General features: G+C 38.1%; 2 protein-coding genes across 2 annotated transcripts in view; both read right to left on the bottom strand.

Annotated features, from left to right (window-relative positions):
* LOC311617582 (histone-lysine N-methyltransferase SETMAR-like) overlaps nucleotides 1-26,352 on the bottom strand; it is a 485,271-nt gene that overhangs the window by 248,767 nt on the left and 210,152 nt on the right. The gene's annotated exons all lie outside the window — the stretch shown is intronic.
* The window catches only part of SLC9C1 (solute carrier family 9 member C1), a gene marked incomplete at its 3' end in the record, with an annotated part of 101,001 nt that overhangs the window by 36,358 nt on the left and 38,291 nt on the right, over nucleotides 1-26,352 (bottom strand). Inside the window, exons 10-15 of the mRNA XM_084870410.1 lie at nucleotides 23,846-23,927; nucleotides 21,133-21,299; nucleotides 20,371-20,496; nucleotides 17,309-17,403; nucleotides 12,324-12,443; nucleotides 94-289 (exon numbers count right to left, since the gene is read on the bottom strand). Of these exons, the coding sequence (XP_084726536.1) occupies nucleotides 94-289; nucleotides 12,324-12,443; nucleotides 17,309-17,403; nucleotides 20,371-20,496; nucleotides 21,133-21,299; nucleotides 23,846-23,927 (786 nt within the window). The remainder of the gene's footprint in view (nucleotides 1-93; nucleotides 290-12,323; nucleotides 12,444-17,308; nucleotides 17,404-20,370; nucleotides 20,497-21,132; nucleotides 21,300-23,845; nucleotides 23,928-26,352) is intronic.

Raw genomic sequence — 26,352 nt, 5'->3', positions numbered from 1 at the left:
TTGAAAATGAAGAAATCTCTCTCTTGAATACTACTTAGACACACACACACACACACACACACACACACACGCATGCGCACTTGCTTTAATTACCTTAACTAGGGACTCCAGGATGTAAAATCCAAGAAAAACATAGTTAGCTTCTCTTAATTCATCCTCATAGATGTCAACTATTGTGGGCATCCAAGAAATTATAATAGGGAACGTATTCATTAGTATCACAAGGTATCCGACATATTCAAATTCATCAGTAAATACTATTTTATGGAATACATTAAGAAAGAAATATCTGTAAAAAAGAAAAGGAGGAAGTTTTATCTGATAAAATAATTACATGGAAAAAGGAGAAGATGGTGGCAAGGTAAACACTTGTACGTGCTGCCTCTCACAACCACATCAGTGCTGCAACTGGGGATCACCAGACCTGAAAAAAACCACAACTGTGAGGGCCGCTGACTGGTGCGGACACACGGATTCCACAGAAAGGTTGGATTTTGCCGAGGATAATGTGGGGTGTCTGTGTCCCAACAGCGAAAGTGGCAGCTGCAGAAGCTGCGGCCGCTGTGGCTGCAGAGGCAAAAGAGCACCCTGGGGTCGCGGAAATCTGTGTCCACAAAAGCCCCCGCTGTTGGGTCTGGTGTGATTTGAGAGAGTGGACAGGGATCCTCAAGGTTGCTAATAATGGAGTTCTCTAGGGAGCAACCCATTCTGATCTGACACGGAGGGAGAACATAGGAGTTGGAAAGCAGTCTGTTTGTAAGTGTGCACAGAGTGGCCCATTGCGCACCTCGGCTGGTTCTCCTACAACTCTTTGCTTCTGATTACAAAGGAGAGACCACACAGATTGGCTGGCCCTAAGAGAAGGCAGGGGGAAACTGCTTTTCTGTAACCTGAGAAGCAGAGCGGGGAGAAATCATCCAGGATTCAGGCAAAAAAAACCCCAACCAACCAACCAAACAAACAAACAAACAAAAAAACAGTATTGAGTGCCATAGAAAAAGAAGGATAGAGCAGCCAAAAAAGATGGGGACATCAATCCAGAAACACTGCCACCTAGGGGCTGGACTACAAACTGACTGTGTTTATTACTAGTTTTATTTGATCAAAAACCAAGAAACTAAGGAACCGCCATCTTAAAATCAAGGACTAGTTTACAAACACTAGTAGAGGTGCAGCAGAACACAGGAAACTGCAATACTGTCTGGACTGAGAAACAGGTGTGCCAGACAGAATAACAGAAGAAGTGAATGGCCTTCACAACTGCACACTGTTTTTGCTAATTTTTTTTATTTTTTATTTTATTTTCATTTTTTGCATCTTTTACTTAAGAAACAAATTTTTTCCTTTTTTCCTCACTTGATTTTAACTTTTTAATTATTACATTTTTAGGTTCAATCAGCATTATTACTACAACTATTTTAATTTTTTAAGTGCCATTTTATTTTCTCTTTATTTTACATTTGAATTAGTGTTCTTCATTTTATTTTCATTTCTCCTTTAACATTGTTTAACCCTATCTCAACATGACCTTTACACCATCACTCTCTTCCTAACCTTCCCCCTTTTGCTAGCCTGTTTATCTTAACCCTTTCCTGCTTTAGATTTCCCCTACTCTTTCTGTCTCCCCCCCCTGCTAAAATTTCTACCCTACTTATATATCTAATTTCCAATCCCCTGTGCTAAGTGCATACACACCCCTCTCTGAGCTGTATTAACTAGCAAAAAAAAAAAAAAAAAAAAAAAGGAAAGAAAGTGTTTTCCTCTCTGTCCTTTTGATGCTGTTTGTGTGAATGTTCATTATATTGTATTTTTATGCTTTTTAGTGAGAGTATTTGCTTATTCTTTTGTTGTTGCTGTTGCTTGGTATTTCCTTATTTGATTTGTTTTTGTTTTGTTTTCTTTTTCTTCTGTTTTCCCTTCCTTTGCTGGATATTAGTCAGTGTTGTAGATTGTATTATTCTCCAGGTACTGCTGCCAGCATTTGCTGAGGTTAGTGGTTGTTCTATTGACATTCTCTCCCCATATATATAGTTTATTCCCCTTTTATCTCTTAGTATCTTTCTTGTCTCATCTCTCTCTCTCTCTCTCTCTCTCTCTCTCTCTCTCTCTCTTTCTCTTTTTCTTCTCTCTGTTTCCCAATTTCATTTTGGCACTCCCTTTTTTAATATATATATTTTTTTCTATCTTTTTCTTTTGCCCCCTCCCTCTTCTCTTTTTACTCTTCTTCTTTCTCTCCTATCCCCTAATTTGCCTTTCCCTAGTGGTCACCTTTATTGGAGGTTATTAATATCGCAAATACATTCCTGTTAAGTGCCTTGTGTGTTGTATCTGGTTGTGTTGTATTTTGTGCCTTTAAATCAACACAGGAGAGAGAGATCTACATATCCAGACATCCTGAAGAGAGAGACCATGGGGAGATGAAGAAACAGCCCACAAATGAAAGAAAAGCAGGCATCACTAGAAAAGGAAATAAACGAGTTAGAGGCAAGCAATCTACCAGAGCAAGAATTCAGAGTAATGATCATAAGATGGCTAAAAAGAATGGAAGACAAATTTGACAATATGAGTAAGACCCAAGAGGAAATGAAGAAGTACCAAGAGGAAATGAATATGAATCAAGAAGAAATGAAAAATGACATCGCTACTATGAAGAACTCAATAGAAAGCATCAAGAGCAGACTAGAAGAAGCAGAGGACAGCATCAGTGAGCTAGAAGACAATATGGGGGGGGGGGGGAATACCCAATTAGAGCAGATTCTAGAAAAAAAAAATTAAAAAGCAGGAGGAGAGCCTACTGGAACTTTGGGACAATACAAAACGCAACAATATTAGAATAATAGGGGTTGCAGAAAGAAAGGAAACTGAGGAAGACATGGAAAATCTATTTCAAGAAATAATGACAGAAAACTTTCCTGAGATAGAGAAGAAAAAACCCACACAAATCCAAGATGCTTGCAGAATCCCAAGCAAAATGAATCCCAGAAGACCAACGTCAAGGCACATTATAATTAAATTGGCAAACACCGATGACAAAGTAAGAATCTTAAAAGCAGCCAGAGAGAGACAGAAAGTTACATACAAAGGAACCTCCATCAGACTAGCAACTGATTTCTCAACAGAAACTCATAAGGCAAGAAGGGAATGGGATGAAATATACAAAGTCACGTAAAGGAAGGGTCTGAATCCAAGAATACTGTACCCAGCAAGCCTATCAATCAAAATTGAAGGTGAAATCAGGAGCTTCACAGACAAAAAAAGACTAACGGAATTTATCACCACCAAACCAGCAATGCAAGAAATGCTAAAGTGTCTACTGTAAAAATAAAGAAATAGGAAGCGAAGAAGGAACACAAGGGTATAGAATATAAATGGTGTCAAATAAATACCTATCAATAATAACTTTAAAAGTAAATAAATTAAATGCTCGATTCAAAAGACATAGGGTAACAGATTGGATAAGAAAACAAGACCCATGTATCTGTTGTCTACAAGAAACCTACTTCAGAAAAAAAGATGCACACAGACGGAGGGTGAAGGGATGGAAAAAGGTTTTCCAGGCGAATGGAAATGAAAAAAAAAAAAAAAAAATCTGAGGTAGCAATACTTATATCTGACAAATTAGACCTCAAAGTGAAGGACATAACAAGAGATAATGAAGGCCACTTCATAATACTAACAGGAGCAATCCAACAAGAAGAAATAACCCTGGTAAACATATATGCACCCAATACAGGAGCACCCAAATACATTAAAAAAACTGATGGAGGACATTACAGGAGAAATTAATAGCAATATAATCATAGTAGGATATTTTAGTGCCCCACTGTCACCTTTGGACAAATCATCTAAACAAAAAATCAGCCAAGAAATATTAATCCTAAATTATGCACTAGACCAGATGGGATTAATCGACATCTTCAGAACATTCCACCCCAAAGTCACAGAATATACATTCTTTTCAAGTGCACATGGGACATTCTCAAAGATAGACCACATGTTGGGACATAGGCAAAGTCTCTTCAAATTTAAGAAGATAGAAATCATACCAAGCATCTTCTCAGATCATAGTGGCATAAAATTGGAAATTAACTACAATAAAAATAATCCAAAGAAATCAAACACATGGAGATTTAACAGCATGCTATTAAACAAGGATTGGGTTACCAGAGAAATCAAGGAAGAAATTGAAAACATCCTGGCAACAAATGACAATGAAAACACAACAATCCAAAATCTATGGGACACAGCAAAAGCAGTTTTGAGAGGGAAGTTCATATCTCTACAAGCTTATTGCAAAAAAAAAGAAAAAATGGTAACAAATTATCTAACTCTACCACTCAAAGAGTTAGAAAAAGAGCAACAAGAAAAACCCAGTGTAAGCAGAAGGAAGGAAATAATAAAAATCAGAGCAGAGATAAACGACAGAGAGACCAAAGAAACAATACATAAGATCAACAAAATCAAGAGCTGGTTCTTTGAAAGGATAAACAAGATTGATGAACCTCTAACCAAGCTAACCAAGATACAAAGAGAGAGGACCCAAATAAACAAAATCAGAAAGAAAAGAGCTGAAATACCAACAGACCCCGCTGAAGTACAAAGGATTGTAATAAAGTACTATGAACAACTCTATTCCAACAAACTGGACAACCTGGAGGAAATGGACATATTCCTAGAAAAATACAAACTGCCAAAACTCAGTGAGGAAGAAGCTAAAAATTTCAATAGAGCAGTGACGTGGGAAGAAATTGAAACCGTCATCAAAAAGCTTCCAGCAAACAAAAGCCCAGGGCCAGATGGCTTCACAGGAGAGTTTTACCAAACATTCAAGGAAGAACTAAAACCTATCCTCCTCAGACTATTCCAAAAAATTCAAGAGGAAGGAATACTTCCAAACTCCTTCTATTAAGCCAGCATCACCCTAATACCAAAACCAGAGAAAGACAACTCAATGAAAGAGAATTACAGGCCAATATTCCTCATGAACTTAGATGCCAAAACCCTCAACAAAATTCTATCAAATCAGCTCCAGCAGAACATCAGAAAAATCATACACCATGACCAAGTAGGATTTATTCCAAGAATGCAAGGAAGGTACAATATCTGCAAATCAATAAACTTGATACATCACATAAACAAATTGAGAGATAAAAATCATATAGTCATATCAATTGATGCAGAAAAAGCATTTGATAAAATCCAACACCCTTTGCTGATAAAAACTCTCAACAAGGTGGGAGTACAAGGATCATACCTCAACATAATAAAAGCTATATATGATAAACCCACAGCCAACATCATACTCAATGGGCAAAAACTAAAACCATTCCTTCTAAGAACAGGAACAAGACAGGGATACCCACTATCGCCACTCCTGTTTGACATAGTACTGGAAGTACTAGCCATTGCAATTAGACAAGAAGAGGAAATCAAAGGCATCCAAATTGGAAAAGAAGAAGTAAAGTTATCCTTATTTGCAGATGACATGATATTGTACATAAAAAACCCAAAAGACTCCATAAAAAAAATTAATAGATTTAATAAATGAATTTGGCAATGTAGCAGGATACAAAATTAATGCCAAGAAATCTATGGCATTTCTATACACCAATAGTGAACTTGCAGGAACAGAGACTAAAAAGGCAATCCCATTTACCATACCACCAAAAAAATTAAGATACCTAGGAATAAATTTAACTAAGGAGGTAAAGACCTATATGCTGAAAACTACATGACACTGAAAAAAGAGATAGAGGAAGATGTAGACAGATGGAAGAACATAACATGTTCATGGATTGATAGAATCAACATCATTAAAATCTCTATACTTCCCAAAGCAATTCATAGGTTCAATGCACTCTCCATTAAAATGCCAACGGCATATTTCACTGACCTAGAAAGAACTCTCCAAAAGTTCATTTGGAACAATAAAAGACGCTGAATAGCCACAGCAATCCTGAGAAAGAAGAGTAAAGTAGGAGGGATCTCAATACCAGATTTCAAGCTGTATTACAAAGCCACTGTTCTCAAAACAGCCTGGTACTGGCATAAGAACAGACATATAGATCAATGGAATAGAATGGAGAATCCAGATATCAACCCAAATCACTATGCTCAATTAATATTTGACAAAGGAGGCATGAACATACAATGGAGTCAAGACAGTCTCTTCAATAAATGGTGTTGGGAAAATTGGACAGATACATGCAAAAAAAAAAAATGAAACTAGGTCACCAACTTACAGCATACACAAAATTAGACTCAAAATGATACAGGACTTAAACATAAGAAGGGAAACCATAAAAATACTAGAGGCATCCACAGGCAGCAAATTCTAAGACATATGCCAAAAGAACTTCTTCACTGATACTGCCCCTAGGGCAATGGAAGCTAAAGAGAAAATAAACAAATGGGACTACATCAAAATAAAAAGCTTTTTTTACAGCAGAAGAAACCATCAACAAAACAACAAGAACATATGGGAGAACATATTTGCAAATGTTATCACTGTATGGGAGAACATATTTGCAAATGTTATCACTGATAAAGATTTATTCTCCAACATCTACAGACAGCTTATACAACTTAATAAAAGGAAGATAAATGACCCAATTAAAAAATGGACAATGGATCTAAATAGAATCTTCTCAAAAGAAGACAGAAGGAAGGTCAAAAGGCACATGAAAACATGTTTAAAGTCACTAATTATCCGAGAGATGCAAATCAAAACAACAGTGCGGTACCATCTCACACCTGTCAGAATGGATAACATCTACAAATCAACAAACGATAAGAGTTGGCGAGGTTGCGGAGAAAAAGGAACCCTTGTGCACTGCTGGTGGGGATGTAGACTGGTGCAACCACTGTGGAGAACAGTATGGAGTTTCCTCAAAAAACTGAAAATGGAACTCCCATTTGACTCAGTAATCCCACTCCTAGGAATATATCCCAAGAAAGGATATAAGCACCCCTATGTTCATAGCAGTACAATTCACAATAGCTAGTATTTAGAAACAGCCTAGCTGCCCATCAGCAGATGATTGGATAAAAAAACTATGGTACATCTACACAATGGAATATTATGCTGCCATAAAAAGAAGAAATTCTCATCATTTGCAGCAACCTGGATTGAATTGGAGAACATCATGCTGAGTGAAATAAGCCAGTCAATGAAAGAGAAACACCACATGACCTCACTCATTTATGGATGATAAAGAACATTATAAACTGAAGAACCAAAAGGTAGATATAGAGACAGTAAAGCAACAAGCAGACTGCCAAATTACAGCAGGGAGGGGAGGGAGATCTGGGGGAGATAACAGATCAACCGAAGGACTTGTATACATGCATATGAGTACAACCAATGGACACAAAACTCTGGGTTGAGTGGGTATGTATGGGGGGGGGGCAATGGTAAAATATATACACATATAATAATTTAATTAAAAATATATATAAAATAATAATTACATGGAATTATTTTCATTATATGTCCAGTTCTATTCTAATCATCAATAGCTTCGGGAGTCCTGCTTAGTTCTGGGAGGTAGCCATCAAGAGCTAACACTTTCTATCATCCTACCTCAGATAGTGTCCTTTTAATTTCCTCTTCTGGAAAATGACTGATGCTGGTTTTCCCTTTCTTTCTCATCTTCCTCACTTCTCACTCATTTTTATTTCACTTTTTAAAAATCATCATCTGATTATATGTTATTTTTGTTGTGTTTTGTTTGTTTGTTTTGTTTTGTTTTTAGAAGGGAAGGAAGAGAAGAGAGATATATCAATTTGGAATGAAAACATTGATAGGTTGCTTCCTGTACATGCCTTGACCAGGATCAAACCCAAAACCTAGTATGTGCCTCAACTGCAATCTAACTGCATTTTGTGTGTGTGTGTGTGTGTGTGTGTGTGTGTGTGTGTATGAGATTACGTTCCAACCACGTGAGCCACCCCGCCAGGCTTCACTGTACTTTTAATAGAAATACTTTTGCTTGTAAATCAGGGACAATTTAAACTGGAAATATTTTTTTACAACACACAAAGGCAATCCCTTCCACCTTCCAATAATTCCACTTCTCAGAGATAACTACTATTAACAACTTAAATTTTGTTCTAATCCTTTTGTACATATAATCACTGTCTATAAACACAAAAGGAGTAATATCATACATACTGTCGTGTAACCTGATTTTTCTCTCTCTTCATAGTGTATTATGAGCATCTTTCTTGGTCAAAGAATAAAATAAAAAACAAGTCCCTGGATGTGTGTGGTGTAACAGTTTGGGGTCCACATTTTAATTAAAAAAATTAAAGTTATGTGTATGCTGTGGAAAATATTTTCCAAACTAAGTATGCTAGAAGGTGGAATTGAGGATGAGGATTTACTTTATGTATTTTTAATTATTCAAATGGTATAATAATGCATTTTTATTGTTAAAACTCTTGTTGATTAATAAATTGTAAAAGTTTCATACCCTGTGTAACACAGATTGACCTCTGCGAATAGGGAAGTGATCCAGTACTTTAACCACTTTTTAATCAGTAATTAGAAGTTCTATTTAAGCAAAGAACACAAAAAATGAACACAATTATAATCCTGGCATTAAATTGGTAGGGCCCTCCAGGCCTTCAGGCAGTGATTCTGATTAAAAATTTTTTTAACTTTCTTCCAGCAATAAAATAATATCTGGTAAAGCATTGCACTTACAGTTACCTTTTGCTTGTTTACAATGACTTGTTTATGCCACATAGATGAATTGAAAAAATATTATGCAGCTAATTCATAATTTCTTTAAATCCTTAACATTCATGTTAATTTCTTAATCCTGAAATGCTATATTGCTTCTCATTACTATTTTGGCCATGGGTTCCACTTGGTGAGCTGGTCCTTCCTGCCATAATGAGCCTTGCTCTGTAGGTCAATTAGATAATGTGTAAAGATATTAAGTATGCTTGTCCCAATTATAGACTCAGAAAATAACCACACAGTGGACCTGCTGCACTTCTATGAGACAGATTGAGTAAGAAACTTTATATATCACTTAGCCTAAAAGCTCCCAGTTTAACTTGAGGACTATGATAGGATTTTAAGCTTTTTGTATCAGTATTATTTTAAACACCATATCCCCAAAGCACAAAAGTCTAGGTATTTTCCTTTTCCCAATGAATAGCAACTCTGGTAAAGTGCCTAAAGGCCCATTTGAAAAAAAGATATTGAGAAAATATTTCTCCTGTATACTTGTGGTATTGTTGCCATCCTTTCTCAATAGCTCTGGGCCTGAGAACTGACTTATAGGGATCATGATTTTCCATTGCAGGACATGATCTGGTCCCTTTGCCCACAAGCTCTTTATCTTTAGAAATCAAGTAATAGTGAGTTAACCGTTTGTATTTCCCTTTGACATACATTATTTGTTAGCCATTCATTGGTTTGCTGTTCACAAAATAAAGTATGCCCATCCTTTCTCTGACACTGAAGTGCTTCCATTTGTCTTTTACCATTCATTCTGCCAAGGAATGGCAGGGGACAAGGAACTGAAGCACCAATTCTATTGTTGTTTCAACTATTGTCAACCATGTCCTGCAGAAGACATCTACCATTGAGTGTATCACTGTTGCCTTGGTGAAGGGAAATGTTCTTCAGGTCTTTCCAGAGGTCATGTGGTTGTGTCTTCATTCCCATGTCATTAATCTAGTTAAATATTATAATTTTTATCATCTGCACCTCATTTGCTGTAGGTTTTTGGCCTTTTCAAGCATCAAAACCCATCACAGGCATGTAATAATACCAATCCCAAGTCTCGTTGATCACATGTTGAACCTTGACTCATCATGGATAAGTCCAATAAATTCATCATGCCAATAAATTCTTCATAATCTGACCTCGCGTTGCAATCTTCTCAAGATCCATTCCCTTATATGTTCTACTAGTTTTCCCTGATATTGGTTAGGTCTTGTAAGCCCTTCAGTTGATTAGTTGTAGAATCCTGGAATAGATACTGTATTTTACCCTCTAGCTCTGTTGAGATCTGTCTTCGATAATTACCTTGGAAATATAAAAAGGTGGTAGAGACTAACCTTGAAACAAAGACAAGCTTTATCTTGTGATATCTTTGCGGTATCTGAATGTGCTGGGAGGATATTATCCTCTAGCAGCTGCTTCTGTCAGGCCATGAGAATAGGGGGGTTTAGCACCTTTAAATTTCTCCACCCAAGCATTACCACTTCAGATCTCAGGGTCCTGATATTTTTCTGTTTATTCTTATTTGTTCAACTCTAGCTGTATCTCTCCAAATTAGATATATCCTGTTGATTTTGTATTCAATTGTGAATAATTTAAGTTGAATTTTTAATTTTAAAAATTATAGGTATCTTTCCATTTTTTTCTGTTCAGTTTCTTTTGGTGATTGACTTTTTCATGTTTGAGTCCATCACTTATTAATTTTAATGTTTCAGTAATACTGTTTATATTAAATAATTATAATAACTGAAGTCATAGGGATATAAATCTGCTGTTATTTTTGCTGGTTCTCTTTCATGACTGTTTTCTGCATGTTTGTTGCTCTTTTTAAAATTCCATATCCCCATATTTATGACTTTACATATCAGTTAAAAAACTCAATTTTCAATGGAATGTTACTCAGCACTTAGTAAGAAATATTAACTTTTGTTAAGTGATTACCCAGTGCTAATCCCTGGACTTCTACGCACAGTATATAATGTTTACAATGGTCCCAACAAGCAGAGAAGAATCCAACTATTATATTTTAGCATCTACTATATGCCAGATGCTTTACATAAATCAGTTAGCTTCCAGAATATAATAAAAATATTATTATACCTATTTTTCAAATGAGGAAACTGAGACCTGAAAAACTCATTTAGCTAATAAATGATCGAGATGGGGATTCTAAATATAGCATGTAACTCCAGAATCTGTATTACCTACTGAGATGACTGGCATTTTGGAGAAAGGATAAATTGACTATCAATTCCAATTTTCAAATTTCCCTTTCTTTAGGTCACAGCAACAGATATAATTACTCAGAAAGTTGTAGCTTAATTTAGTATTAAAGGCTTTAAAATAACTATAGCACAGATAAATCCTTTTGTTGTTTATTGAGTGTGGTGGATTAGACACTTAATTAATAGATACTGCTATTGAGTTGAAGAAGAAAAAATAAGAGCCATCCAAGTTGGAAAGGAAGAAATAAAATTATCTCTATTCATTGATGACAGGATCTTATATTTAGAAAATCCTAGAGAATTTCCCCAAACTGAAAGCTAATAAGAGAATTCAGCAAAGCTTCAGGATATAGAATCAATATATAAAAATCAGCTGACCAGTGTGGTTCAGTGCTTGAGCATTGACCCATGAACCAGGAAATCACAGTTTGATTCCCAGTCAGGGAAAATGCTGGATTTTGGGATCTATCCCCAGTGTGTGGGTGTGCATGAGGCAGCTGATCAATGATTCTCTCCATCACTGATGTTTCTACCTTGCTATCCTTCTCTCTTCCTGACATCAATTAAAAAAAACATATTAAAGAAAACCTTGTAAATATATATTAAAAATCATTTGTATTTCTATATACTAGAAATAAATAATCCAAAAATAAAATTAAGAAAAAAAATAATTTATGAAGGCATCAAAAAAGGAAAAAAAAAACTACTTAAGATTAAATTTAACTGCAAAAAAGGTAACAAAATAAATTTAATGAAAACTTGTACAATGAAAATGGTACATTTCTGAGAGAAATTAGAAATCTTAGTAAATGAAAAGTCATCCCATATTCACAAACTGGAAAGCTTAATGATGCTAAGATGGCAATACTACCCAAAGCTGACAACATATTCCATGCAATTCCTATGAATATCTCAATGGCATTTTTTCCCAGATATAAACAAGCTAATTAAAAAATTTGTATATATCCCTGGTCGGTGTGGCTCAGTTGATGGGAGCATCATCTCATACACCAAAAGGTTGTGGGTTTGATTTCCTATCAGAGCACATCCCCAGGTTTCAGGGAGATTGGAGCGCAGACGGGAAGCAAAGAGTTGATGTGCTGTTTTGTTCCTCTCCCTCTCCTACTTACCTCTCCCCGCTCTGTCTAAAAATCAGTGGAAATATCCTCAGGTGAGAATTTTAAAAAATTAATATGCAATTGCAAGTAACCCCAAATAGCTGCACCAATCTTGAAAAAAAATAAAGCTGATGGACTCATACTACCTGATTTCAAAATTGTCTACAAATTGTGAAATACAATTTCTTATATTAAAGAAATTAAACAAAATTAGCATTATGATCTAGCAATTTCACTTACCTTGATGGGACCCCTTTTTCCTTTTTAGTATTATATACCCAATTGAGCAATACTTTTCTAACAAAGGTAAGAACTGTTTTGCCTTCAGAATAATTCTTTATTGTTTCAGGATTCGAATACCTAAAAAAAAAAAAGAAAAAAAGGAAAAGAAATCTTTCAAACTTTCAAACATGCTTTTAAATTTTGGGATAAGTTTAATGAAGTATTGGCAGAAAACAAAAATACTATTTTTCCAATGATGACTGGAAATGAGACATTTTCATGGGCATAGGTTCAAGTCTCAAAGTTGTAGATACAATAGACATATAATTATGAATTTTAATATGTGGGGATCATTTATTAAACAGAATATAAAAGTCTAGAAATACATGGTTTAAAATAGTAGAGAGGTCAAGGTTCAGAAATAGAAAGCATACCTTAGTTCAAATATTTGGATTCAACTACATATGGGTTTTCATGTTGTGACCCCCATTATCTGGTTTGGCAATGAGCAAATTACCCCATTAACCTGTTTGCTCTGTAAAATGGAGGTAAAAATACCTATATTAGCCTGGGCTAATTAAACGAGAAAGTATGTATGAAACATCCAGCAATCTTACATATCCTCTCATCTCCTTTCTTTTACCTTTTGGGCAAGTAGCCAAGGAATTTATGGGGAAAATATAAGTGGTAGGCTAAGACTTAAAATGGTTTCTTGGAGAATTCAGTGGTAATAAAACCACCAAAAGATACTTTGGTGGCACTTGTCTGTAGTTTTTTTTTTCTTTTTTCTTACTTTTCTATTGAGACTATAGATCTAGATATGTGCTATGACTTGGTCTTGTTTGATTTTATGAGGAACTTACCTGTTGCTGACCAGATACTTTCATTGTCTTCCTTAGAAGGAGGATAGAGTTTTGTCCTTGTGTCTGAGGTCCTATTACATTAAAAAATGACTTAATGGAAAGTCATTGATGATTTAAGTTCAAAGGCAGACCTTGTCCTTCCTATCTATATATATAAAAGCCCAAGCGACCGGTCAACCACTTGACCAGCCAACTGGTGGATTGGTAGCTATGATGTGCATTGACTACCAGGGGCAGACACTCAATGCAGGAGCTCCCCCTGGTGGTCAGTGCACTCCCACAGCAGAGTACAACTCAGCCATAAGAGGGCTCATGGTTGGCGAGTGCAGCTGCAGTGGTGTGTGCCTCTCTTGCCTCCATGGCAGTGCTACTAGGCAGCAGCAGCAGGTGCAGTGGGGCCGGAATGAGCAGGAGCAGCACAATGCCTGGCCCCAGCTAGGGCTCCTCCTCAGCCACCTGTAGCTTTTGCATTACTATATCCTTCGGGGGATGTCAGCCTGGCCTGTGGGGATTGGGCCAAAACCAGCAGTCCAACATCCCCCAAGGGGTCCTGGATTGCAAGAGGTGCAGGCCAGCCTCAGGGACCCCACTGGTGCACGGATCCATGCACCAGGCCTCTAGTTGATTATAATGTTCTCACTCTGAAAATTAGGCAATTTATCTGCTACTCTGAAAATTGGGCAATTTATCTGCAACTTATCTGAAACCAATGTAATCGAGAAAAAATAAATAAAATCATTCAATTCTCTATGATTCAATATAATGATGTGGAAATTACATAAAAAAATCACTAATGTGTATATGACTTGATTCATTCCTAATTTTTAAGATATTTATTGGACACTTAGTATAGTTGCTAAATGCTGGGGATAAATCGTAAGTCATAAACAAATACTGGTTTCTGTCCTCAAGAATTTAGCAGAGTAGTGAAGTAAAACATGCAAATATAATTGCAGTAAAGTGCAGTAAATGTTGCTGTGGAGATAATCCATAAGAGGACAACCTGGACCCACAAAGGGGGCACATTTATTTTCTTTTGTGGGGAGGCACATTGAATAGAGTCATGGGGAATCAGGAAACCTTCCTGAAGGAATTAAAATCTAAGGTATGCTGAAGCCAGTTTGGCAAGGTGGTAGAGCGTCGGTCTGCGGACTGAAGGGTCCCAGGTTGGATTCTGGTCAAGGGCATGTACATTGGTTGCGGGCACATCCCCAGTGGGGGGTGTGCAGGAGGCAGCTGGTCGATGTTTCTCTCTCATCGACGTTTCTAACTCTCTATCTCTCTCCCTTCCTCTCTGTAAAAAAATCAATAAAATATATTTTAAAAATAATTAAATAAATAAATAAAATCTAAGGTATGATAATTCACAAGTTCTAATGAATCCTAGAATTCTGTAATATCGGTAAGTATATGACATTTTACAGCCCAAATTATTAAGTAATTCAGGCTCCTGCATTCCTATTTTATATCAACTGTTTCAACCCATATTAGGAAAAGAGTATGATCTTTTTAACTGGATAGTAAGATAGCTTAGCTTCAAATTCAAGCTTTGTAATTTATTAGTCAAATAACCTTGGGTAAATTATTTAATCTCACTGGGGCTCACTTTCCTCATCTGCAAAATGAAGATAATAACAATGGCATTCACCTGATAGGATTTTAGACATAAAATTGGTAATATATGTTAAATGTTTAAGACTATATCTGAAATAAGACTTAATAAAAGCTCTTTATTCAATATATTATTTCTTAGGTAATTACACAGGCACCTAGAATAGGTCGTGGTGCTCCTTTTTAAACTTGACACTCTTTCTCTCCTTATATGTTTTTTTTTCTTGCCACAAGGCACCCCAACACATGGGGCTACTGGTAAGAATCATCTACTCCAAGGCAGCCCAGCAAAAGAGCAAGTACTCAATACAAGTGTAATTAATAGAAAGTCTTTGGAGATTGGAACACCATTTCACTAATCTTGATATTCCCCACAGTGTCTGGCATATAATTCTGTGTATATTAGCATTCAATATTTACCAGTATCTCTTACATGTGTGAATAAAAATGTAATGTATTACAAAATTTGCTCTCATTATCTACTATGAATTTCTTCACCTCTTTAACCCCCTTCTCCCACTGTTGATATCTTCTTTGTGTACTGTTATTCACAGGCTTATGCTGCTTTTACCTTCTTGGAAGATTTAAAGAGGAAAAATCAAGGCAGTGGGCTGAACTGCTCTGTACTCTTTTGTTGATTTTGTTTTACATTAACCTTTCCTGGACAATGAAGTGATAATGATTTCAGCGTGTCATTTATTCACTCTTTGAAAAGTATACATCATATTTTTTTTAAATTGACTATGTTTTCCCAGCCCTCTTCCCAAACTATCCTAACACCACTCAGGTCTACTAAGCATTTGAAGGGCTTGGATCATTAGGGCAGATGGAGAGCCTTGCACTATATGTGAAATATTTAAACACTAGAGGACCAGTGTATGAAATTCGTGCACTGGGGGGAGAGGTTGTCCCTCAGCCCAGCCTGCATCCTCTCTAATCTGGGACCCCTTCGGGGATATCCTTGGGGGATGCCCCACAGGGATTGGGCCTAAACCAGCAGTCAGACATCCCTCTCACAATCTGGGACTGCTGACTTCCAACCACTCACCTGCCTGCCTGCCTGATTGCCCTTAACTGGTTCTGCCTGCCAGCCTAATAACCCCCTAATCACTCCCCTGCCAGCCTGATCAACACCTAACTGCTCCCCTGCCAGCCCAATTGGCCACAGTTGCCCTCCCCTGCTGGCCCAGTCACCCCCAACTGCCCTCCCATGCCTGCCTAGTTGCTCTTAACTGCCCTCCCCTGCCTGCCTGGCCCCCACCAACTGCCCTCCCCTGCTGGCCTGGTCATCCCTTACTGCCCTCCCCTTCCAGCCTGCTCCCTCACAACTGCATTCCCTCCCCTGCAGGTCCAGTCACCCCCAACTGCTCTCCCCTGCTGACCTGGGCACCCCCAACTGCCTTCCCTGTTGGCCTGGTCACCCCCAATTGTCCTCCACTGCTGGCCTTGTCACCCCCAATTGCTCTCCCCTACTGGCCTGATCGCCCACAACTGCTCTCCCCTACTGGCCATCTTGTTACCACATTAGGGCGGCCATCTTGTGTGAGGTTGTGATGGTCAATTTGCATATTACCTCTTTATTATATAGAAGGATTATTAACCAAGAAACCAAAACTTTAAATAAGATACTTTATCTTCCTATCTTGACAAATATAATGTCATATGATTTGCATGGCTAGGCTTGAATTAAAACTTATAGACTCTGAAAATTTATACTTGAACTCCAGCAAAAACATGCTCCAGTGCCTGGCTGCTTCTTGTCCCACACCTGGCTTTATCTCTCCTGGTACCACAAACTGATACAGGTGAGTAGATACCAGGCTGCTACACCTATTAGGCTTATACACTAAAGGCCCAGTTTGCTTTTACTAGTTTGCTCATGGGAAAAGGTCCAAGAAGACAACCCTATAAGTAAACTTAGAATCATTTGAGCAGGAAATTTTGGTGTCCTTAGTACCAGGAGTATAGATCAGAACAAAGGTGTATGTATCTGTATCTGGGCTTTGTAGCCTTCATCCCTCCACAGGAGGTAACTTGAGGGTAATCCCTAACACCCTGACTTAGAGAAACCCGCTGTTTACTGTGGAGACCTACATCTGAAGAAATCATTACAAATATATGCTGAATATTCAGAGAGTGTGTGTTGTGAGAAGATGTGCCTGTAGGGATCAAAAAAGTCTTTGACTTAGACATTTGGTGTGTGAGAGAGAGAGAGAGAGAGAGAGAGAGAGAGAGAGAGAGAGAGAAGGAGCAGTTTACTATGGTTTAGTTTTAGGGAACAAAGGGGAAAGGACGGAGCATCTTAGTAAGAAGGAGCAGTGAGTTCATATGCATAGAGGTCTGAACAAGTAGAGCCAAGTCAAGAAAACCGAGTGTAGGTCATCGGGCCTGGTTGTGGGGTGTAGAGCAGACAGGGGCTTCCACACATAATACTGGATGATCCCAAATTATCAAACAAAAGCAAGAAAAAAATCTTGCACAATTTCTAACATTAGGAGCATGGAAATTTTCTCCCGACACTGTACTTACTCTCCCTTCTCACCAAAGCTTCCTGCTGCGCCCACCAGCATCTGGACTGCACTCTGGGACAGGGTCTCATTCCTGTATTGTCTCTGGTAGCTTGCCTGAAAGTCAAGTCACATCATTATACAGCGTGAATAACAATGGCAACTTATTTATTCATTTTAATGGAAAAATAATCTGTGAGAAATAAGACAAAATCCCCAAACAATCTGTATCTTTGTGAAAAGAAGCTCTCTACAAAGTACAGTCCATCAGATAGGTCTGGATATCTCATGAATATAAAGGTTAGGTCTGAGCAGTTGGGTGGAACTCAACTGGTCTTGTAGGAAACTAGGATCCTTCTAGATGTTAATTACATTTGCCAAAATAAGTGGAGTTCTGTGGCCAAATAATTATGGGAACTACTGAAAGCCACATTTCCATCTTAAAAGTTTGTAACGGCTATTAGATGATTAAAAGCTCTGAGGAATTCTACACTGAAGGACCCTGATATACATTTTTAAGTCCAATTTTCCAAATATTTTGACAACAAAACTCTGTTGTGTCTAGTCTATGATTAACATTAAATGCATTGCTACTGTATTGCAGAACACATTCAGTCCGTATATTGAGAGCCCACTCTGCTTCAGGCTCATGCTGCGGAAACCCCTGTCTGACACCACCTCTGGCCTCAGTATGTTGAAAATAATTGTGTAGAACAATTTCTAAAATTGGAATTTTTGCTATAAATAAAGATTCCTGGGTTCCATAGAATACATTCTATCTGCACAATCATTTATGGATATTAAAACATGGCTATGATCCTAGTGCATACTAGGAAAAAATAGAACTGGATTTGAAGATGAGAGAACTCAATAGCATAGCATTTTTCTCTTCAAACTTAATTAAATTACTTACAAAGTAATGTGAGATTTAAATACATTCTGCATTCTCATAGATAAGCACAGTAGCTTATGGAAAAATAAGGAAGCTGAAAATGATATGGACTCAGGAGAGCCAACACAAAAGATAAAGCAGTAATTAGAAAAATGTTAAAATATAATTCACACCAAAATGTAAAAAGAATTTAGAGAATGGTGATTCCTAAAAGTAACTGTCATTTATTGACCTGTCTACTATACTATTGAATTAATGGCTCTTTAAATATATATATATCTACACTAATAAAAGAGAAACATGCAAATTACCATCACTCTGCTACATCCAACAGCCAATTAGAATGAGTATGCAAATTAACCTGAAAAGATAGCGGCAGCCCTGCCCCCGAGCTATTCTAGGCCTGTGGGAGTCAGAGAAGTTGGGCGTCAGCGCCTGAGCCTGGCTGCTACCAGGGAGACCAAAAAGCCACCTGCCCCATCAACCCAGGTCTCAGAGAACAGCAGAAGCCTCATGTCCGCCTGCCCCATGTCCTGGGGGAGAGAAACTGGGTCCCAGCACCTGAGGCTGGCTGCAGCCCAGGAGATGAAGAAGCTGCCTGCCCCATGTTCCCAGGCTGCAGAGAGCCTGAGAAGTCACCCACACTGCATCCCAGAGAAGCCAACCCCCTGTGGTTCAGTTGCCAACACCTGCAGCTGGCTACAACCTGGTAGACAGAGAAGCCTCCCACCCTAAAGTCCCAGGCACCAGTACCTGAGGCTGGCTGCGGCCCAGGAGACAGAACAGCTTCCCACCCTGTGGTTCCAGGTGTCAGCACTTGCAGCTGCAGCCCAGGTGAAACCACCTGCCCACTATCCCTTGCCAGCCTGCTTGCCCCCAATTTCCCTCCTCTGCCATCCTGGTCACCCCTAACTTGCCTCCCTGCAGGGTTAATCATCCCCAACTGCCCTCCCTTGCAGGCCTGGTTCCTCCCAACTGCCCTCCCCTGCTGACCATCTTGTGGTGGCCATCTTGTGTCCACATGGAGGCAGGATCTTTGACTACATGGGGGCAGCCATATTGTGTGTTGGAGTGATGGTCAATCTGCGTATTACTCTTTTATTAGATAGGATAGAGGCCTGGTGCATGGGTGGGGGCCAGCTGGTTTGCCCTGAAGGGTGGGGGTTCCCTTGGGGCATGGGGCGGCCTGGGCAAGGGTCCTGTGGTGGTTTGCAGGCCAGCCATGTCCTCTGGTAACCCAAGCAGAGGCCCTGGTATCTCAAATTTATTTATCTTCTACAATTGAAACTTTGTAGTCTGGAGTGGAGCCAAGTCTCCTGCTTGTTCCCTGCTGGCAGCCATTTCTGTTGGAATTTATGTATCTTCTATAATTGAAACTTTGTAGCCTGCAGTGAAGGCCTCAGCTGGCAAGGGCTATAGAAGGTTGGCTTCCTCCATTGCCCAGGGAAACCCTAGCCTCCTGCTCTTCCAGCTCTGTGACTGCCACCATTTCTGTTGGAATTTATTTACTTTATATAATTGAAACTTTATACCCTTGAGTGGAAGCCTAAGCCCACCAGGGTGTGTGGAAAGCTGGCTTCCTCCATTGCCAGGGAAACCCAAGCCTCCCTCCTGCTCTCTGTGGCCAAAGCCATCTTAGTTGGGATTAATTTGCATGCTTGCACTGATTGGCTGGTGGGCATGGCTTGTGGGTATAGTGGAGTGATGATTAATTTGCATATTTTTCTTTTAGAAGTTATGATGATAGTATCCTAGACTTGCAGTTGTTAGTGAACTTGGTGGTATCCTCTAATGAAAAACAGGTTGGGACCCAGAGATAGGCAATAGCTTGGAACTGACTGCATAACACATCTAAAGGTTGAGCTCAGCTATGTTTCCTGCCATTGGGACCTATGAAACTGCCAATTCATCATAATAAAACACCTTTTACTTAAGCTCATTTAAGTGGATTATTCTCTTCTCTCTCTCTCTCTCTCTCTCTCTCTCTCTCTCTCTCTCTCTCTCTCTCTCTCTCTCTCTCTCTCTTTGCAGTCAAGTAGATTCCTAAGACAATGTCAAATTTCCCTTTGCCTTTGTAAACAATCTACTATGCTATGCAGGTGAGTATAATTAAGATTATCTTCAGCAAGGGAGAAGTTTTAGGTATAATGCTAGGTCAAAATACTTTTAAAAGTGTTTAATAAGGTACTAACTATTTGTGCTGACAGAAGACGCCTGTTGGCCAGCTCCATTGCTTCAATGTTAAGGGTCTCATCTATTTCTGTGTTACAGTTTGGACAGTTCATCTTTTGATGTTCTGTTGTTTCGCCTGTACTTAACTAAGTAAAACACAAATCAAAACCAAAACATGAATATTAACATAGTTTAGCATAAACCTTGAGCAATTCATATACCAGTTTGGTTTGAAAAATTATAGAAAATTTGCTAGATACAGAAAAATGTTCAGATGAGTTACCTCACTACATGCAGTTACCTAGGTGTGAAATGATTGCCAGTTTGGAGAGGAAAGAGTTATAGCATATTCTTTATCTTCACTTGGCATTGTTAACAGTTCATAAAAGCTACTGCATATAAAATCGTACTTTAAGGCAGTGGTTCTGCAAGTATGTTTCCCCAGTAGCATCTGCATCACCTGGGGATTGTTAGAAATGAACATTTTCACAGACCTTCTGACCCGAACCTCTGGGGAATGGGGCAACATTGCTCCTTGTTTTGAATTTACAACATATATTTTGTGTGCACTTAAAGAGGTTGTCTCTTCTATTTTGCCCCACAGTGATCACAAAATTTTCTAAGATCCCCTTCTAACTATTGTGATGAATAAGGAGTTACCAATACAACATTTCTGTCAACTATAAGAATTAAAATTGTGAATTAATATTTGTAACGTTTTTACTACTTAAGGACAATCATACCTATTCTGAAGGGATAAATTAAAGATATTACTTGCTTACTGCATATGGGTTTTGAAATATAATCGCTTTCTCAACCATGTTCCAATCTGCATTAGCAAGATCTTTATCAAATTTGAGTGCGGAGGCTGCAGATTTTGTTATCTCTTGAAAATGTTGAAATGTATAATAAAGTGACTTATATTTTGTTGATGTAATATCACGCAGACCTTTGGTACAAAGAGCACATTTATAAATAATAGAACATCATCCTTTTTATCTGAATTATTTAAAAAAAAAAGCTCCTTTTGTTCTTACTGCATGTACTAAATAGTGTTGTGTGTTTTTTTAATTAAACATTCAACATAAATTGTTTAATAATATGAACACTAACAATTTCAAAATTTTCTACTTTCATACTCCTCATAATACCAAATATTTTTTGAGTGCTTATCACATGCTGAGAAGTGCATCTCAGCTCTTTGCAAGTATTTTTTTCTTATCATCTTGATCACCTTTTGAGGTGAGTTCCTTTTCCCAGTTTAATAGATAAGGAGAGAAGGGATTAAATTGGCAGACTTGAGTAAAGCAGATTGCCTTTCTAAATGTGGTCAGGCCTCATCCAGTTTGTTGGAGGCCTGAATAGAACAAAAGGCTGGTGGAACTCCTCATCTAGGGGACAATTTGCATATTAGCCTTTTATTATATAGGATATACACTGAGTGGCCAGATTATTATGCATTCAGAAATTATAATAATCTGGCCACTCAGTGTATATTTCCAAACCTCATTAAGGTTTGAAGTACTCTTGCTATCAGATATACATTTATTTTTTGAGCCATAGAAACTTGTTTGGAAAGCAATAATGTTTCATAAACAAATGTTCACTGCTCTCAGTCCAAATAAACAGGTGCTCCACACTAAGAATTTTAGGTTTATCTAGCTACTAAGAAGAATATCTAATACTCTTTGAAAAAATGTTATCTCTTTAATATGTTCTTCCCATTTTATGATGATAATAATTTAGGAGGTGGGGGAAGAAAAGGAAAAGGATTTTGTTCCAAATATGAGGAAGGAAGGGAGATTGAGTAGTACTAACCATAAAGATGAAATTTCAGCTTTGAAAAAAAAAAAAAGCCATTAGAGTGAAAACTCCATATATCATAAAAAGGGTAATAGAGCAGTTAAGAATATAATGGATTAAGCCAAAACCGGTTTGGCTCAATGGATAGAGCGTTGGCTTGGGGACTGAAGGGTCCCGGGTTCGATTCCGGTCAAGGGCATGTGCCTTGGTTTCGGGCATATCCCCAGTAGGGGGTGTGCAAGAGGCAGCTGATCAATGACTCTTTCATCGATGTTTCTAACTCTATCTCTCTCCCTCTCTGTATAAAAGCAATAAAATATATTTTAAAAAAAAGAATATAATGGATTAAAAGCATCAAAGAAATAGGTTTCTAGTTCTTAACTGCCATTACCTAGTTGTGTGACGTTGGGCAAGAACTTTAAACTCTCTAAGTCTCATTTTCTCAACTGTTAAAAAAGTAGGGGCTTAAAATAGGCACATTACATTATGTATAAATCCTCCTAAAATTGCTATTTCTACTTCCACTCTCCTTATCACCTCCCCCCCTTCCCAATCAGTTATCCACAGAACTAGAGTGGCCTTTTTACGATCTTAATTATATATTCACTAGAGGCCCGGTGCATGAAAATTCATGCACTGGAGGTGGGGTTCTCTCAGCCAGGCCTGTCAATTCTCAAAGTTCAGGAGCTCTCAGGGGTGGAAGGCGAACTGGCAATCAGGGGAAGGTGACGCCCCCATCACATTTCTGCTGCTGCCACTGCTGGCAGTGCAAGCCTTGGCTACCTGAGCCTTGGGCGGTCCTTGGTGGCTGGGCAGCCGCCATTGGTGGTTTGCCTGTGCCTTGGACTGGTAATGGATGGCTGGGCAGCTGCCATCGGTGGCTTACCTGCACCTTGGACTGGCCCAGGGCGGCTGGGCAGCCACCATCCGAGACATGCCTGCACCCTGGGCCAGCCTTAGGTGGCTGGGAAGTTAATATCCAAGACTTGCCTGTGCCTTGGGCTGGCCCTGGCAGCTGTAAGGCTGAGGGGACTGGAGGACTTTAGAGGCAGGCACATGGAGGAACTGAGAGGACTGAGCTTGGTCTTCTTGTGGCTGTTGGTGCTGCCATTTTTTAGGGTGTGGTAGTCAATTAGCATATTCCCTCTTTATTGGCTGTGGGTGCCACCATTTTTGTGAGGGCATGATGGTCAATTAGCACATTCCCTCTTTATTAGATAGGATTAAACATATGGATTCCTCAGTAATCTACTACCTGTTGTGTTTTTTAAATGTATTTACATGTGGCTTGTTTACTTTGATATTACCTTATTTGACTTCTTTACTGACTATTTACTTACCTCTAATGTAAGATCTATCAAGTCAGAAATCTAGTCAGTCTTCATAATGCATCACTGTCATTTAAAATTGTGCTTGGCATATAGAAGACTCTTAATAGAAGTTTGTCAGATAAATAAACTTACTGTATCATGTTACTTAAACTGGACTAATGTAAGTAATTTAAAAAAATAAAAAGATTGTTTGCCTAAACCTTTCATATGACTTTACATAGAGGTCCAAGGTCCAATTTTCATTTCAATTAGACATTGTTGATTTGCATTTATATAGCTTCTTTTTTTTTCATTTTTACCAATTCTTTAGCATATTTAGAATATTTCTCTCTTCACTCAGAATACTAATTAGTAGACTTACCTAGTTTTCTAACTACCATTGGCAAAATAACTCTATTGATAATCAGGGTGATTAAGCTTACTGACACTCCATGAAATAATACCTAGAATTGAAAAAATAAAAAGTATTAATGACAATTTAATATAATATTTTTGTATTTACCAGTGTAAATTAAGCTAGGTTATACTATGATAATAGATGCTCATGGAAGGAAGAATTTGACTGCCAGACGTGATAAAAATACTCTGGGGATCCTCTATCTTCCCACATATATTTCATCCATGCTTATGGAACCAAACTAAAAATCAAGACACGTGGTTTAACATAAGTGTATACTTACATATACAGACATTGGTAAGAAAAACAAAACTTGTCTTCAAATATAATTGCTGGATTCCTTGGGCCCTAGGAATATGCCTGTACTTCATCAATTCCTACCCACTCAACACACCTCCAGTTCTTTGTTCAACAGTACCAGTACACCTGTGTCAGACAATTCTCCTCACCCATGAAAAGAGAACAACTCAGAGGCCTTGATATATATGTTTGTTCCACCTCATACATTGACTCTCTGGCATCCCTTCATTGTCATTAAGGAGGAACAATTAATAATTTTGGTGCCACTTGTTTTCTGTCTCTTATATTTCAAGTTGTTCTCCATTAATGAGTGGAGCAACATGTTTCAATCTGAGACTGTACACTTCTTTTGGTTTATGGAATTCTGACTTCCAGAACTTCTGTTAAACCTTTATCTAGTTCTCTGTTCTTTGGTCACATACAGAGGTTAGCTACAGAGCATGAAACCACACCAGAGGCTCTCCACATTACAATTACTTAGGAACCTAAAATATTGGTGCCCAGGAAGCTCTTACTGTATATTTTGATTTAATTCTTTAAGGGTGCAGCCCAAGGAGTGGTATTCTGTATCCTTGTAAGTCCACATTTGAAGTAATATAAATCCTTCTACGTTGTTCTTCTTTTTTAAAATTGTTATGACTATTCTAGGTCTTTTGCATTTATAAAACAAAACAAAACAAAACAAAAAACACAAACAAACACCAAGGTATAATCTACCTACATTTCTCTAGTGTCCCTTCCCAATAAATCCCCATCCTATAAGTGGCAAATACTGGTCTAATCTATTTCTATAGAAAAGAACTGACAATTTAAAAACCTTCATATAAATTAAATATTAGCTTTATTATTATAGTTTTAATTTGTATTTTCCTGGAATAATGCTGTTGAGCATTTTAAATGTGCTTAGTGGTATATATCTTTCTTTTTGAAATGTCTGCTAAACTCTTTTTCCTAGTTCAAATATTGTTGTTGTTGTTGTTGTTGTTGTTGTTGTTATTATTATTATTATAAAACGAGTGACCGGGTACATAAATTTGTGCACATTGAAAGGAAACTAATTAGAAGAAATATTTTAACATTGCTATTTGTCATTTCTCTATAATAGAAGTGTGAACCAAATTCATGATAGGCAATGATAGATTGAAACACATGCTTGCGATTGACGCCAGCGAGAGCTTTAAATGTATCGCACATGTGCGAGTCAACTTAGCCTTCTGTAGATATAGATAAACTTGCTTAATTAGACCTGCTTTCTGATTTAGCTCAACTTTTTAAAGCCCCGTGAAGCACCCCAACTTCTCTTTCAGGAAATTGTCAGCAACACAGCAGTAAATATCAACATGATTGTTATTGTAGATCATACAGGGAGAACAAAAGGTAAAATATTTAACTGCAGCAGTGTTTGACTGTATTCTACACAGAGAGAAAACCTGAAGTAATTTTCAAGGTCCACTATTTCTTACTTCTTTTCAGTTAGGTCAAGTTTCTAAGTTTTCTAAATCTCCGTTTTCTGGCTAATGAAAAGAAAATAGGATTCCACCGAGTCTCCTGTCTACCTACTTCAGGACTTCTGTGAGGATCAAATGAGATGAAGGCATGGGAAAATGCTTCACAAACATTTGGTTAAAGTATAAAATGTTTGCACATGGCTATAAAGCAAGTCATGTTCCTGGGCTGAAGAAACTGCAAGGAGGCCAGTCACTAGGGAGAGTAAGCCGGGTGTTGCTATGTGACTTCATTACTTGGAGCCTTCAGCAACCATTTCCAGGCTGGGCTAGGCTGTGAGCCACATTTTGTGCCATGGGGTTTGGGGCAGAAACAGCTGAAATTTGGTGGGCTGTCACTCCAGCGTGGTGGCAGGGCCTGTGTCCCACTTGTGGGAAGCCAAGTGCTGCTTTGTGGGTGCCAGGTCCACCGTGCAGTTTCTCTGTAAGTGGCCAGTGTGCATCAGGGCATTGAGTGTCTGACCTCCTGATGGTCAGTGTGTGTCATAGCTACTGGTCGGACAGATGCTTAGTATATTAGCCTTTTATATAGAGAGATTGTAGCAATTTTGAAAAATAGGCATGTGTTGTTGGATATATGTATTGTGGATATTTTCTCCTGGTTTGTGACTTACCTTCCATTTTTGTAAATCTTTTGATGATCAATGTTTTTAATATGGATGTTCA

The sequence above is a fragment of the Pipistrellus hanaki genome (genome assembly GCF_964339955.1).
Source record: "Pipistrellus hanaki genome assembly, chromosome: 2".
Lineage (NCBI taxonomy): Eukaryota > Metazoa > Chordata > Mammalia > Chiroptera > Vespertilionidae > Pipistrellus > Pipistrellus hanaki.
The sequence above is the reverse complement of the archived record's forward strand: the minus strand, read 5'-3'. Positions and strand labels throughout refer to the sequence as shown.